General features: G+C 55.5%; 1 protein-coding gene across 3 annotated transcripts in view; it reads right to left on the bottom strand.

Annotated features, from left to right (window-relative positions):
- AP2A2 (adaptor related protein complex 2 subunit alpha 2) overlaps nt 1-14188 on the bottom strand; it is an 89037-nt gene that overhangs the window by 26113 nt on the left and 48736 nt on the right. For 2 of the 3 annotated variants that reach the window (XR_004053555.1, XM_030917637.1), the window contains exons 5-9: nt 10449-10578; nt 6093-6194; nt 2353-2461; nt 1529-1679; nt 83-251 (exon numbers count right to left, since the gene is read on the bottom strand). Coding sequence is in view for 2 of the 3 variants with exons in the window: in XM_030917637.1 (XP_030773497.1) it covers nt 83-251; nt 1529-1679; nt 2353-2461; nt 6093-6194; nt 10449-10578 (661 nt within the window). In the remaining variant the exon portion in view is untranslated. The remainder of the gene's footprint in view (nt 1-82; nt 252-1528; nt 1680-2352; nt 2462-6092; nt 6195-10448; nt 10579-14188) is intronic. The other variant, XM_030917638.1, reaches the window with a different exon arrangement.

Genomic DNA, 14188 nt, shown 5'->3' with positions numbered 1-14188 from the left:
GCACTGCGTCCCCCCAGCCTTCACAGGAAGGCCCACAGCACCTGCGCAGGGAGTGAGCAGACCCCAAGGACAGGGCACTCGCCTTCAGGGCGTTGATGACAGTCTCGATGTGTGTCTTGACAGCCTCGTGGGAGAACTCGGAGCTGGCCAGCGTGCACATGCTCTCCAGGGCCAGGTAGCGCAGGTTGGTCTCGCGGTGCTGCAGGAACTGGCCCAGCTGGTTGCAGGCACGGACGAGCAGGTTCGGCTCACTACATGGAGGGAGGGGAAGTGGGGGGGCGGTTTCCTCAGCAAGTGCGACACAAACTGGACAGAGCCTGCGTTCCCCGACGGGTCCAGATGGCAGACAGCAAAGTCACACCGCACTCACCGCCACCGCACTGCTCAAGTGGGAACTCAGGAGCCTCCCCAGATGCACCCGACCCCTACCCCTGACGTCCATTTTGCGTCCATTCTGTGCATCCCCCCGGTGACAGTCAGCAGCCCATGCATCCACTGGAGCTTCCCAGCACCTCCTGAGCCTCAATCTGCATGAGGCTCGCAGGAGGCCGGTCAAGCTGTGACTGGCAATGGGGTCTCAGCCAGAGGCACCAGCCCGGGGCAGGGAGAAGGCTGAGAAGGCCGGGAGTGTGGCTGCTGCCCCACTCACTCCACCGTCTCTTCAGAACGTGGCTTCTCCTCACGTAACAACAGAGCTTCCTCTAAATGGGAAATTTCAGTTTTAACAGCTCCCAGCTCTGAAGTGTGACTCTCAGACTGAGTTTTCATCATTTGTAAAAATGCTGTAGCAGCAAATGGGTGGTGTTCACTAGCTGTAGAGAGCGTCTGCCCACAACCTGGCATGTTTCCTCATTATCGGGAGCCTGGTGGGAGCTGCGATCTCATTCTCACAGGACCCTAAAGCACGGCACCACACGCAAGACCCACGCCAGCCCACATGCAGTGCACCTCAACTGCTGAGCAGAAAAGGTGTGGGGGCAGAGGAGGCAAACGCTCCGGGCTGTGTGGTGGGGGCAGAGGAGGCAGACGCTCCGGGCTGTGTGGTGGGGGCAGAGGAGGCAGACCCTCTGGGCTGTGTGGAGCAGCCGCCACCCACCCTGTGCCTCTGTGCTGTGTGGATGGGCACAGCCGTTTCCAGCACTGCCCTGGGACCCTGGACCCACCAAGTATGGCTCTACGCTCAGCAAAGTCACAGGACATGTGCACACGCCCCCCACCCCATCCCCGTCTCCTCTCCGTTCCATGACACGAGAAGCCAGTCAGGAGTGGGGATGCTCAGGAGAAGGAGGAAAAGGCCCTTTGGGGGGATGAGACCACAGTCAGCAAAGCAATCCATGGTGAGCTCAGAGCAGGACGAGCCGAGCTGCACAGAAAGAAAAGGGTCCAGCAGGGAGCACACAGGCAGGACGAAGGGGAGGCCCGTGGAGTGGACAAACTAACTAGACATGATCAGCCCAGTCTCAAGCCAACGAGAAGGAACGTGTGTGCGTGCGCGAGAGGAAGTCCTCTCCACAGGCAGCCGACACACCTGTCATGGTGAATGATTAAGCTGATCGCCTCGAAGAGCACGGCATTCTTCGCATTGGAGTGCTGGACTTTCTTTGACTTGGGTGGTTCTTGGGCTTTGTTCAGGATGGTCTCCAGGCACTCAGTCAGGCGGCCTCGCACTGCAGGGTCTTCTGGGCAAGACAGAATGGTGCTCACCAGGCTCCAGTGGCCCACAGCCCGCCCTGCCCCTCCCGGCTGCACCCATACATCATGAGAGCATTTTTAATATAGTTCATTCACATCTGTGTACCCAGCTGGGAGCATTTATAAAACTGAGAAAGGCCGGGCACAGTGGCTCACTTCTGTAATCCCAGCACTTTGGGAGGCCGAGGCAGGCCGGTCACCTGAGGTCAGGAGTTCAAGACCAGACTGGCCAACATGGTGAAATCCCGTCTCTACAAAAATGCAAAAGTGAGCTGGGTATGATGGCAGGTGCCTATAATCCCAGCTACTCAGGAGGATGAGGCAGGAGAATCGCTTGAACCCAGGAGGCAGAGGTTGCGGTGAGCTGAGATCGCGCCACTGCACTCCAACCTGGGCAACAAAGGGAGACTCCGTCTCAAAGAAAACCTGCACAGATCTGATACTATAAAAGCACAATAGACCCAAACCCTAACAAAACTGTAGGCTCTGCAATAACTGCTCCACAAAAGCCAGCGCATACGGCAGCACTGGCAGAAAGGTCGATCAATCAAGAGGCAGGGCTAATAACACACTTCTTAAAATAATAAACAAACCACTTAAATCAGACAGGGAATCAGACCGGCGCTGGTGCAGCTTCAGGAGCCGCAGCCTGCGCGTTACCTGGGGGTGGGTAGCACTGCAGCAGCCTCAGCAGTTTGACAGACAGCCAGGGAGCCGGGACAAAATAGTAAGTGTAATCCTGAAGGTCTGTTGATGCGGACGTCACGATCTGTAAGACAGCAAAGGCAATCAGACACACTGCTGGGCACGAGCCCCCGCTGCAGGGACCCAAAGAAAAGCCATACTCACTCCTCGGGTCATGCCTGAGCTGGAAAAATGGTTTTGTTTCATGTGCCAGGAGCGTCTGACACTGTTTGGTACCCCCAGGATCGCTGTGAGAGGGCTGTGCTGTCACTTGGCAACACGCTGCCGCAGCTGAGTGGCAACCCTCACTTGGTACAAGATACCATAGCACCTGGATTTGAAACTACAGTCTTTCCTTTGTGGACCAGAACATGGATGAAACGAAAGAGAGAGCTTTAGGCTCCTCAGAAGGAAGAAGCACACCCCCACTCCCAGAAGCCGGCATTGACCCCACCCCACAACCCCACAGCTCCCCCCGACCACAGGCCAATCCAGACGGTGAGCTCACTGGGGCAAGGAGGCTGCCCGCCTCACTCACATCCCATCTCTTTGTCCAATGCGGCCTTTGGCTTGGCAAATCCTGTCAACCTCCCGAACAAGTGACAATCACGACCACCTCACATCTCCACTGACATACAGCCTGGTGTCTCCTGTTTCTGGGAGGTCAGTGTAGTTCCTCCCTTCCTACAAAGCTCACATGTGTGACACTTTTAGGCCATAAGTGAACCCATTTAGAAAAGTTCACCCTGACTCCTGCCCTAAGCTGCAAGATGCCAGCCCAGACTTGGGTCACAGACTCCTGCTACAGGGAGGCAAGTTCTAGGCTGCCTGTCAAAGACAGAGCTGAAAGGCACAAACACAAAGCAGGAAAGGCAAGAATCACAGCACTTCCGAGACAGAGACACGGCCAACATGAGCTGTCTCTCAAACATGTACGTAGCTAAGGGCAGGCGGAGAGAGAAATATATAGCCTTAACTGTACATATTTGAAACAGATATAAAGAGAAAAGCAACAAAAATTCATCTCAAGGGTTTAAGAAGAGACTAGGCCGGGCGCAGTGGCTCACACCTGTAATCCCAGCACTTTGGGAGGCCGAGGTGGGCAGATCACGAGGTCAGGGGATTGAGACCATCCTGGCTAACACGGTGAAACCCTGTCTCCACTAAAAAATACAAAAAATTAGCCAGGCGTGGCGGCGGGTAACTGTAGTCCCAGATACTTGGGAGGCTGAGGCAGAATGGTGTGAACCTAGGAGGCAGACCTTGCAGTGAGCCAAGATCGTGCCACTGCACTCCAGCCTGGGCGACAAAGCAAGACCCTGTCTCAAAAATAAATAAATAAATAAATAAATAAATAAATAAATAATAAAAAGAGACTAGCAAATTAACCCAAAGAAAGTAGAGGAAAGGAGGCCAGACGTGGTGGCTCCTGCCTGTAACTCCAGCACTTTGGGAGGCCAAGGCAGGCAAGATCACTTGAGGTCAGGAGTTCGCAACCAGCCTGGCCACTGTGGTGAAACCCTATCTCCACCAAAAATATACAAAAATCAACTGGACATGGTGGCGAGGGCCTATAATCCCAGCTACTCGGGAGGCTGAGATAGGAGAACCGCTTGAACCCAGGTGGAGGTTGCGGCAAACCGAGATCGTGCCACTGCACTCCAGCCTGGGCAACAGAGTGAGATTCCGACTCAAAAAACAAAAACAAAAAAGAAAAAGAAAACATGCACAGTTCCACAACTTATAAAATAAATTAAATTCACAATTAGAAAGTTTCCCAGCCAAGGCCAGCGCGGTGGCTCACTGCCTGTAATCCCAGCATTCTGGGAGGCCGAGGCAGGCGGATCACTAGGTCAGGAGATCGAGACCATCCTGGCGAACACGGTGAAACCCCGTCTCTACTAAAAATACAAAACAATTAGCCAGGCGTGGTGGCGGGTGCCTGTAGTCCCAGCTACAGGCTTAGGCAGGAGAATGGCGTGAACCCGGGAGGTGGAGCTTGCAGTGAGCGGACATTGCACCACTGCACTCCAGCCTTGGGGACAAAGTGAGACTCCGTCTCAAAAAAAGGAAGTTTCCCGGCCAGGTGCAGTGGCTCACACCTGTAATCCCAGCACTTTGGGAGGCCAAGGTGCGCAGATCACCTGAGGTCGGGAGTTTGAAACCAGCCTGACCAACACAGAAAAACCCCGTATCTGCTAAAAAATGAGCCAGGCATGGTGGCGCGTACCTGTAATCCCAGCTACTTGGGAGACTGAGGCAGGAGAATCCCTTGAACTTGGGAGGTGGAGGTTGCAGTGAGCCGAGATCGTACCATTGCACTCCAGCCTGGGCACCAAAAGCGAGACCCCATCTCAAAAAAAAAAGAAAGTTTCCCACAAAGAAAACTCCAAGTTCAAGTGGTTTTACCAGTTAACGATAAAAATTGTTTGGCAAACTAGATAAAGGAACTTCTTTAATGTGACAAAGAGTACCAACAACAACAGAATTCTAAAGCAGACATCATGCCTAATGGCGAAATATTCAACACAAAAAACGGACAATCCAGGGTAAAAATGGGTAAAAGACTTAGGCACTTCACAAAACGAGACAGCCAAATAGCCAATCAACAGGCAAAGTTGCTCAACCTCATTGATAATCAGGAAAATGTAGATTTAAATCACAAAGAGGCCGGGTGCAGTGGCTCATGTCTGTAATCCCAGCAGTTTGGGAGGCCAAGGCAGGTAGATTGCTTGAGGTCAGGAGTTCGAGATCAGCCTGGCCAATATAGTGAAACCTCATCTCTACTAAAAATACTAAAATCAGCCAGGCGTGGTGGTGGGTGCCTGTGGTCCCAGCTACTCCAGAGGCTGAGGCAGGAGAATCCCTTGAATCCAGCAGACGTAGGTGGCAGTGAGCCGAGATTGCACCACTGCACTCCAGCCTGGGCATCAAAGTGAGACTCCGTCTCAAAAAAAAAAAAATAACAGAGATCCTACTATACACCCAGATGACTAAAACCCAAGGGACTAACACCACACGTGCCACGCCTGCGCCTCCTGCTGCTGCTTCAAGAGCCAGGTGCACCACAGGGGAAGCTGGTCTGGCAACACCCGCCTCCTCAGGTGCAGGAGCTACAGCCCCCAGCTGAACCATGCCACATCTCAGCAGACACTCGCGGCACCTCACGTACATGGAAACCGAGGGACATCCCAGGCTGCTCATGCTGGAGGATGCACAGCAGCCTCAGAGGGCAAGGAGCTAAGTGTTCAACAGGACAGTGGGTAAACTGCAGGGGTCAATTCACACAGCCGATTCCATGAAGCATCAAATGTGAATGTGTAACAGCTGCACACAAAACAAAAGAGCGTGTGCTGCAGGTCCATCTGCATAAAACTCAAAACAGGAAGCTGAACAGCAGGCTCCAGCGTGCACACCACATGGTAGGTCCACGAAGTGCCAGCCACGCTTCCCCAGTGGGGGACACGGGACCCCCGGATGCCCCTCCTCCACGCACGTGGTGTTGGGTGCTTGCTCACACGATGGGAACAGGGAGCTGTGTTTCTCTACAGACGGAACAGTTCTCAATTAAAAAGAAGGCTGACACAGAAGCCAAGTTGGTTTTCACCTCTGAATTTATAAACTGACCAAATACCTTGCATTCTACAAGTAAGCTAATAATTAAATAACCAAGACAAAACCCACCCTGACTTCTGCTCCCCCACAAACAGACTTACCCTGCTTAGCCTGGAGACAGCCAGAGACACGGAGGTTTTAAACTCTTCTGGGTTCTTCTGTGCTAAAGTGGTGATCAGACTTGTGGCTGCAGTTACTACACCCTGAAAGAAAACACACACACAACAGTCAAAACAACTGAAGCTAACCACTTGTGTTAACTCATCTTCCAAACAAAACCTTAAACCAACCAGCTGCACACTGGCAGCCCACAGCTACTTCGGCCTCAGGCCTACCCCGAGAAACCTACAATGTTCTCCAAGATGGCACATGTAGGTTTTCTTTTTCCAGCTTCTCCTTAAAAACTGGGAAGTTCCGTCATGCTTAGCCCAGATCCCTGCCAGCGTCAAAGAGCCAGAGGGCCATATCCACCATGCAGGTCAAGCATGTGGGCTGCACACGCCACCTGGCCTGCTGTCCTCTCCTGGCCTGGCCACCATCGTCATCCGCACTTGCTGCCTCTGGTTTAATCACTCATGTTCATTGTAGAGGGAGACACTACCCTTAGACTGACTTGAATCTTTACAACCCAGAAATGAGACTGTAGAAAACAGCAACTGGAGAAGTCCTTTTCCGTTCTCCTTTTTGGAAAGTGGCCCTGGCAATCACTGAACCACCACAGACTGGATGAGGCCACCAGGCCCAGCACGCAAGTCTTCCCTCCCCGCTCCTCCTGGCCTCAGTGAGAACGGATTCGGGTCCCAGGGCACAAGTGGTCCTCCCCAAGCACCGGGCAGCCTGTTACCGCTCCAGGATAAAGCACCGGGCAGCCTGTTACCGCTCCAGGACACAGCACCGGGCAGCCTGTTACCGCTCCGGGACAAAGCACCGGGCAGTCTGTTACCGCTCCAGGAGAAAACACCGGGCAGCCTGTTACTGCTCCAGGACAAAGCACCGGGCAGCCTGTTACTGCTCCAGGACACAGCACCGGGCAGCCTGTTGCTGCTCCAGGACAGCCACTAGGGATTCAGTCACTCAGATCTCTTGAAAAAAGACTTCAGGCCGGGCGCTGTGGCTCAAGCCTGTAATCCCAGCACTTTGGGACGCTGAGACGGGCGGATCACGAGGTCAGGAGATTGAGACCATCCTGGCTAACACGGTGAAACCCCGTCTCTACTAAAAAATACAAAAAACTAGCCGGGCGATGTGGCGGGTGCCTGTAGTCCCAGCTACTCGGGAGACTGAGGAAGGAGAATGGCGTAAACCCGGGAGGCGGAGCTTGCAGTGAGCTGAGATCCAGCCACTGCACTCCAGCCTGGGCGACAGAGCGAGACTCCATCTCAAAAAAAAAAAAAGAAAAAAGACTTCAATTACGTAAAGACATTCTCCCATAAATTTTTTAAAAATATATAAAACAAATGATACCAATTCACTCTGAAGATGTAAACAGTGAGCTCAGGAAATGTCTACTTGTGCCAGGCGCGGTGGCTCACACTGTAGTCCCAGCACTCTGGGAGGCCAAGGCGGGCAGATGCCCTGAGGTCAGGAGTTCGAGACCAGCCTGACCAACATGGTGAAACCCCGTCTCTACTAAAAACACAAAAATTAGCCGGGCTTGGTGGTGCTCGCCTGTAATCCCAGCTACTCAGCAAGCTGAGGCAGGAGAATCGCCTGAACCCGGGAGGCAGAGCTTGCAGTGAGCTGAGATCGCGCCACTGTACTCTAGCCTGGGCGACGAGCGAGACTCTGTCTCAAAGAAAATGTCAAGTCCGGGTGCAGTGTGGCTCACACCTGTAATCCCAGCACTTTGGGAGGCCGAGGCGGGTGGATCACAAGGTTAGGAGATCGAGACCATCCTGGCTAACACGGTGAAACACTGTCTCTATAAAAATACAAAAAATTAGCCGGGCAAGGTGGCGGGCGCCTGTAGTCCCAGCTACTCGGGGGGGTGAGGCAGGAGAATGGCGTGAACCCGGGAGGACAGAGCTTGCAGTGAGCTGAGATCACACCACTGCACTCCAGCCTGGGCGACAGAGCGAGACTCTGTCTCAAACAAAATGTCTACTCGAATGACTGATGCAGTCCCCCCCACTGCTCACCCTGCACCACGGCTCCTGAGCCTGGCTGGGGTGCAGCTACTACAGTACAGCACTCTCCGCAGAGACCTGCTATGCCTGTGCCCTTGGCTTTCCAAGGAAAACGTCAAAGCTGTAAGAAAGAAATGGCTCTGATTGGTCTTCTTCCTGTGTTTCTCGGTGAGCAAAGTGCTAACAGATTTTGCCAAGTCCAATAAAGAACTTGTAAGAAACTGCAGGTCTGTATATGTAACTTCCACGAGGGCAGAGTCATTCCCCACGGGACTCCTGAATGTTCAGGGTGTGTTCCCCCAGGGAACACGCATCTAGAATGCCCCTGTGACAGGCTGACAGGCACTCATGGGCGCTGAGCTCAGCCTCTCACTTAGGACGTCCTCCCCCTGCACTGAGACTGCAAGAGGCCTCTCGAGCACACTCGGGCACGCGACACGTGGCCCCACCCCGTGGCGGCAGCTGGCGCCGCGGCGACCTCAGTGTCTCCTCAGTGGCCTCCAGCTCTTGGCATGGCCCCCCAACCCTTCTCTCCATGGTGTCTGCTGTCCTCGTCCACTCCAACCTGTCTGCTCCATCAGGCCACCCTCAGGCTACAGGACCCAAGGCTCAGCATGGTGCCCACACAGCACTCAGGCCACATCACCACCCTCCCCACCATGCCCAAGGTCTGGGTGCATGCCTGACCGCTGACCTTCTGACCCTCACCCACCTGATCCTGCCCACGCTTCCTGCCCCACTTCACAAGACCTCCCTGAAGGACACATGGGGGAGCTCACTCACTCTAGGTGAGCAAACGACACCTTTCTTGGGGACTCATGACTTGAGACCAGAGAAGCCAAGCCTCAGGCCTTCACTGTCAGAGGTGGAAGGCGCTCGACAAAAGCCATGGCCACACAAAAGACAGCCTGCCAGGGGCGTGGGCGCACAAGCTGGGAGAGGTAAGATGGGAAAGTGCTGGTCAGCAGGGAGCCCACCCTGGGGTTGGCTGTGGCACCCCTTCAGGAAGAGTTTCTGTTGCCTTTAACCAAGAATATGCCGACTCAAGCGCCTGGTGAAATAAAGCCACATGCATAAAAATACAAAAAGCAAACCAAGTAGCCGGGGTCACAGAATCATACAGCATCCAAGGAGAGGTGCCCTCGTGGCCCCGAGGCAAGGCTCTGCCAGCCTGAAAAGCACTCGGGGTGACCCCACGGCCGCAGAAGCTTCCCTCCGAGGCAGGAGCAATGACAGCGGCCCCGGCCAGTCCCACGGAGCGTGCCCAGATCCTGTCTGCAGAAGGCCCGGGGGAAAGCAGGCAGCCCCAGCCCCTCAGCAGCCCAGTGCCCGGCTGCCATGTGGAGCAGGAGCCTAGGGCCTGCCTCCCTGACCAGGCCCTGCCGACTCACGGCTCCCACACAGCTGCTTCACCTGCACACTCTCGGACGCCCAAGGCCCCAGCACGCCCACTCCGGGTACAGGCCTGGGGCTGTGAGGACACTTCCTCTTTCTGAGCTTCAGCCTCCTTGACTGCAAAGCTGGAAAATCCCAGGTCCTCCGGGGGTCCACGGAATGGTGGACGACAGCCTCCAGCAGCGCCATCTAAAAGGCTCCCTCGCCAGGATGGGGCTCACGGCAACACGGGAAAGTGGCGTTCTCTGCCCTCGATCCTGTGTCCTTGTGAACGCGTGGCCGGCCCACACACCTCCCCACACAGCAGGAAATGTTTCCACTCCTGCCAACTCTGACCCTCTTACTCATACAGCAGAGTTCAGACAGGACAAGCCCACTCTGCCCATATCCACCCCTGCGGGATGCGGTGGACGGCTCTGTGAACCCCCAGCCCCTGGGGCTCACACGCTGGCGCGGCCCCTACCCCACACCTGCCTCTCACGGCACCTGAATACACATCACCAAATCGCTGCAAACCTCCACCCCCCGGTCTATGCCTATACCATGGGGATGACCGCTGGGCCTGGCCCGTGGAGTAGGCATGTGGATTAGTGAACTGCACATGGGAGCCGAGCTGAGGGCACAGGCAGCCAGGACGCCAGGCAGGAGCTTCCTGTACTACACAGGTGTTTCCAGGAAACGTGTCTCAGTTGTGGGTGTCTGCAGAGCCTCCGTGCTACAAGGGCTTCAGCCAACGCCTGGCCACAGGATGAGCAGAGGTGGAGTCTTACTCGTCCAGCCCCAGGAAGGGTCGCCATGGCCAAGGCACTCAGAGCCACAGCAGCCCCTGCAAGAGCCTCTCCTGGGCATCCCGAGAAGGCGCCCCATGGTGTCTTCACAACGGCCATCCCAAAGGTCACCTGGGGAGTGGGGAGAACCGAAGCCCAGGGCGCTTACCAAGTGCTGGTCATTGAGCAGGTGCACCACTCGGGACGTCCAGTCGCCCATGGGGACAAGATCAGGGGACGTCCTGTACAGGCGCAGCAAGCACAGGGCCGCGCTCTGCTTCACGCTGTCCATGGTGTCTCTGAAAGACAGACGGCAGAGTCACTCCCAACGGGCTGAGCACAGCACAGAGCTGCACGGAGCACCCCCCACAGCCAGCAGGAGATGCGGGGGTGGGGCTGGCACAGGGGCCAGGACAGCACTCAGGACCGCCTGCCAAGGGCCACCTAGGGGGCAGCAGCAGCGTTCTCAGCACACATGGGCCCTGCTCCAAAGGTCTCCCTGCCAACCTTCTCACCACCAAAACCACCAGCCGACCACATGCAGCTCATGTTGCTCATTCGTTGTTTGAACAATAGCTCTCGTTATTGTTACAACTTAATCCACAATCACAACAGAAATGTGTGGAGGGCCCTGCAGCGCCATGGAGCTCCACATCTGCTTGGTGATCTTCCCCTTCCCCACACCCGCCCTCACCCCACCACGCCCCACCCTCAACAGTGGGCTGGGCCACCCGTGCCCTCACCCCCGGAGCAAAGGGCTTTGGGTCCCTGCAGACACGGTGGGAAGAGAGCCGGCCATGGGCTCTCCTGCTCTGCTGCCAACACGCTTGTTCAGGCCACAGCCGTGTTCCATGCTCTGCTTATCCCCCTTCGCCCTCCCGCCACCAGACTCTGCTAAGCAGCTGGGAAGACAACAGGGATCCTGGGGTGGATGCTGTGGAGACACAGCTGAAAAAGGGCCAGTCTCTTCTCCAAGCACTTAACAGAATCAGCTGGATCCACTGCTCCACATGGAAGGAAGAAAAGTGTGCAGAGACAACCCGTACCATTTACCTTCTGGCTTTTTTATTCCTAAATCTCCCCCATACTATTCCAAAGAAAAATTACTTTGAGTAAAAAATTCCCCTTCTAGGTGCAAACGGCCCCTGAAAGGAGAAGTAGGCATTGTGTCCCTCTTCCGGCTCACCCCATTCTCACAAGATCAGCCCAGAGCAGGAACCGCACACACACCCTGCTGTGCGTCCACGTGGATGCGTGGTTGAGGCCACGTCAAGGGTGTGTACCAGGCGCCGGCAGGGCTGTCCTTGCCAGGCAGCTTCAGGACCCCATGACTCGGCCCCTAGCAGTCCTTCAACAGAGAGGAACCAACCAGGTTCCCCGCTTGTGGCTATGGATGCCGACACAGGAGGGCGCCCAGCACACCACGCTCCTCAGAGCAGGAGGATCTGCAAGGGCTGGCATCGGCTCACACAAGGGGAATGGGGGCCCCACCACTACTCTCCAGCGTTGGCTCACACGAGGGAGACCGAGGACCCCACCACTACTCTAAAGTGTCAGCTCACATGAGGGAGACCAAGGACCCCACGGCGACTCTGCACCTCCACGGTGGTTCTCTTTCCATCAACTCCATCCATCCCAGCAGAGACACCACCCCCATTCTTCTGCCTTGGCCGCTGCCCCCCATCCCTACCTCTGGCCCTAGGAATGACCTGACCTCCTCAGCAGCCACTGTCCTTCCATTTCTAGGTGACACACACACACCAGCAGTCCTCCAACCACAGCACCTCCTTCTTGAGCATGGTTTTTTCTGTTTTTGTTTTTGTTTTTGAGACAGAATCTCACTCTTTCACCATGCTGGAATACAGCAGAGCACTCTTGGCTCACTGCAACCTCTGCCTCCCAGGTTCAAGCGATTCTCCTGCACTCAGCCTCCCAAATAGCTGGGACTACAGGAGGGTGCCACCACGCCCAACTAATTTTTGTCTTTTTAGTAGAGACGGGGTTTCACCATGTTGGCCAAGATGGTCTCGAACTCCTGACCTCAGGTGATCTGCCCGTCTCGGCCTCCCAAAGTGCTGGGATTACAGGCATGAGCCACCACGCCCGGTTTTTTTTTTCTTTTTTTTTTTTTGAGACAGAGTCTTACTCTGTTGCCCAGGCTGGCGTGCAGTGGTGCGATCTCAGCTCACTGCAGCCTCCACCTCCTAGGTTCCAGCAATTCTCCTGCCTCAGCCTTCTGAGTAGCTGGGACTACAAGAGAGCACCACCACGCCCGACTAATTTTTGTAGTTTTAGTAGAGACGAGGTTTCGCCATGTTGGCCAGGCTGGTCTCAAAACTCCTGACCTCAGGACCACCCACCTTGGCCTTCCAAAGTGTTGGGATGACAGGCGTGAGCCACCGTGCCCAGCCTGAGCAGGTTACTTTGAGTCATCCACTACTTAGATGGATTTCAACAACTGGCCCTTTTCTTCAAGGAAGGTACCATGGGTACCATGTTACCTGAGCTCTCTGAGGTAGGAAAACCCTGCCTGTGACCTTCATCCACACGGGCCCACTCAGGCACCACAACACGGGCCACCTGCTCCCTTCCAGCTGCAGATGCAATGCACAGGCCCCTGGAGACCCCTCCTCGCCCTGGCTCCTCTCTCCTCTGTCCCTGGCTCCTGCAGCAGGTGCTCGGTTCAGGAAATGCCCCACTTCATCAATCTGCATGCGCTTCAGGGGTGGCCTTGTCTTGCATTCCACTCCTGTACAGACACCCACCAAGCACCTACTAGGGACCTGGTACTGTTCAAGATGCTGGGTATAAAGCAGCCACCGCAGTGGACAAAAACCTCAGAGCCTAGGGTGGAAACAGATAACAGACAGGCAAGCAACAACCCTGGGGCAGGAGGAGAGGGAGGGCCAGGAGGCCGTGGCCCTGAGGCAGAATCCACTGGACATTCTGGCTGACTCCGATCCCCAGCCCCACCCTCCCTCTCCTGCACCAGCGTCCTCTGGTTATTCAAGCCGCCTTCCTTCCATCTTGGACACCGTTTTCAGGGCACCCACCATGTGCTCTCCCACCTGTGACTGAATAGCCTGAGGAGCAACGGTGCCTTCAGGCACTGCACCTGCTCTCCCGGTTCTGCAGTTCTGCTCCTGTCCATCCTACTGCGGGGTTACCCATCTCTGAGCTCTTGTGCTTCTGAATATCTGTCTTCTCGGGATTGTGCTGCGGTCTCCCTGCCAGGCAGGCTCCTTCTTGCCTCACAGCTGACAAGAGACTGCCTCATTCTCTATTGTGGGATATCCTCCTTGCCTTGCAGCTGACAGAAGGCTGCCTCATTCTCTATTAGGGGGCGTCCTGTGTGGTGTGGGGTGCAGCACCCTGGTCTCTACCCACTCTAACAACCAAAAATGCCCCAAGACATGGCCCAGTGCCCTCACAAAGCCAATGTGGCCCAGCTAAGATGCCGGGTCTAGGCCTGTTTCTCTCATGCCTTCCCACTACCTTCTCTCCGGTTCTCACTGTGTAGTCTGTGTGGATGTCCACCCAATCTCCTGTGGTCTGAGGCCCAGCTCAGCTGGGTGGCACCATGTGGGCAGGGCGTCAGTTTCCCAACTCCACAGGGTACCCTGGAACACGCCAGTGGGGGCCCTGCCTGTGGCACAGACACCCCAGGGCTGCTTTAAGCTCTTCCAGAGCTGGTGACTCAGCCCCACAAGGCTTCTCTCCAAACTAACAAGGGACGGAAGAGAGGGCCAAGGGCACTTCGGTGTGGTGCTCAGCTTCTCCGCATGAAGCCCTTGGGAAAGGGTGCGAGGAGAAGCTGCCCCGAGATGTTCTACCCAGTGCCCTGTGGGCTGAAGCCTCTCCTTGGTTTGGCCGGCAGGGTCTTCTTTGATTTGTGTTGAATCTCAGTGG

This window comes from Rhinopithecus roxellana, chromosome 15 (genome assembly GCF_007565055.1).
Source record: "Rhinopithecus roxellana isolate Shanxi Qingling chromosome 15, ASM756505v1, whole genome shotgun sequence".
Classification (NCBI taxonomy): Eukaryota; Metazoa; Chordata; class Mammalia; order Primates; family Cercopithecidae; genus Rhinopithecus; species Rhinopithecus roxellana.
The sequence above is the reverse complement of the archived record's forward strand: the minus strand, read 5'-3'. Positions and strand labels throughout refer to the sequence as shown.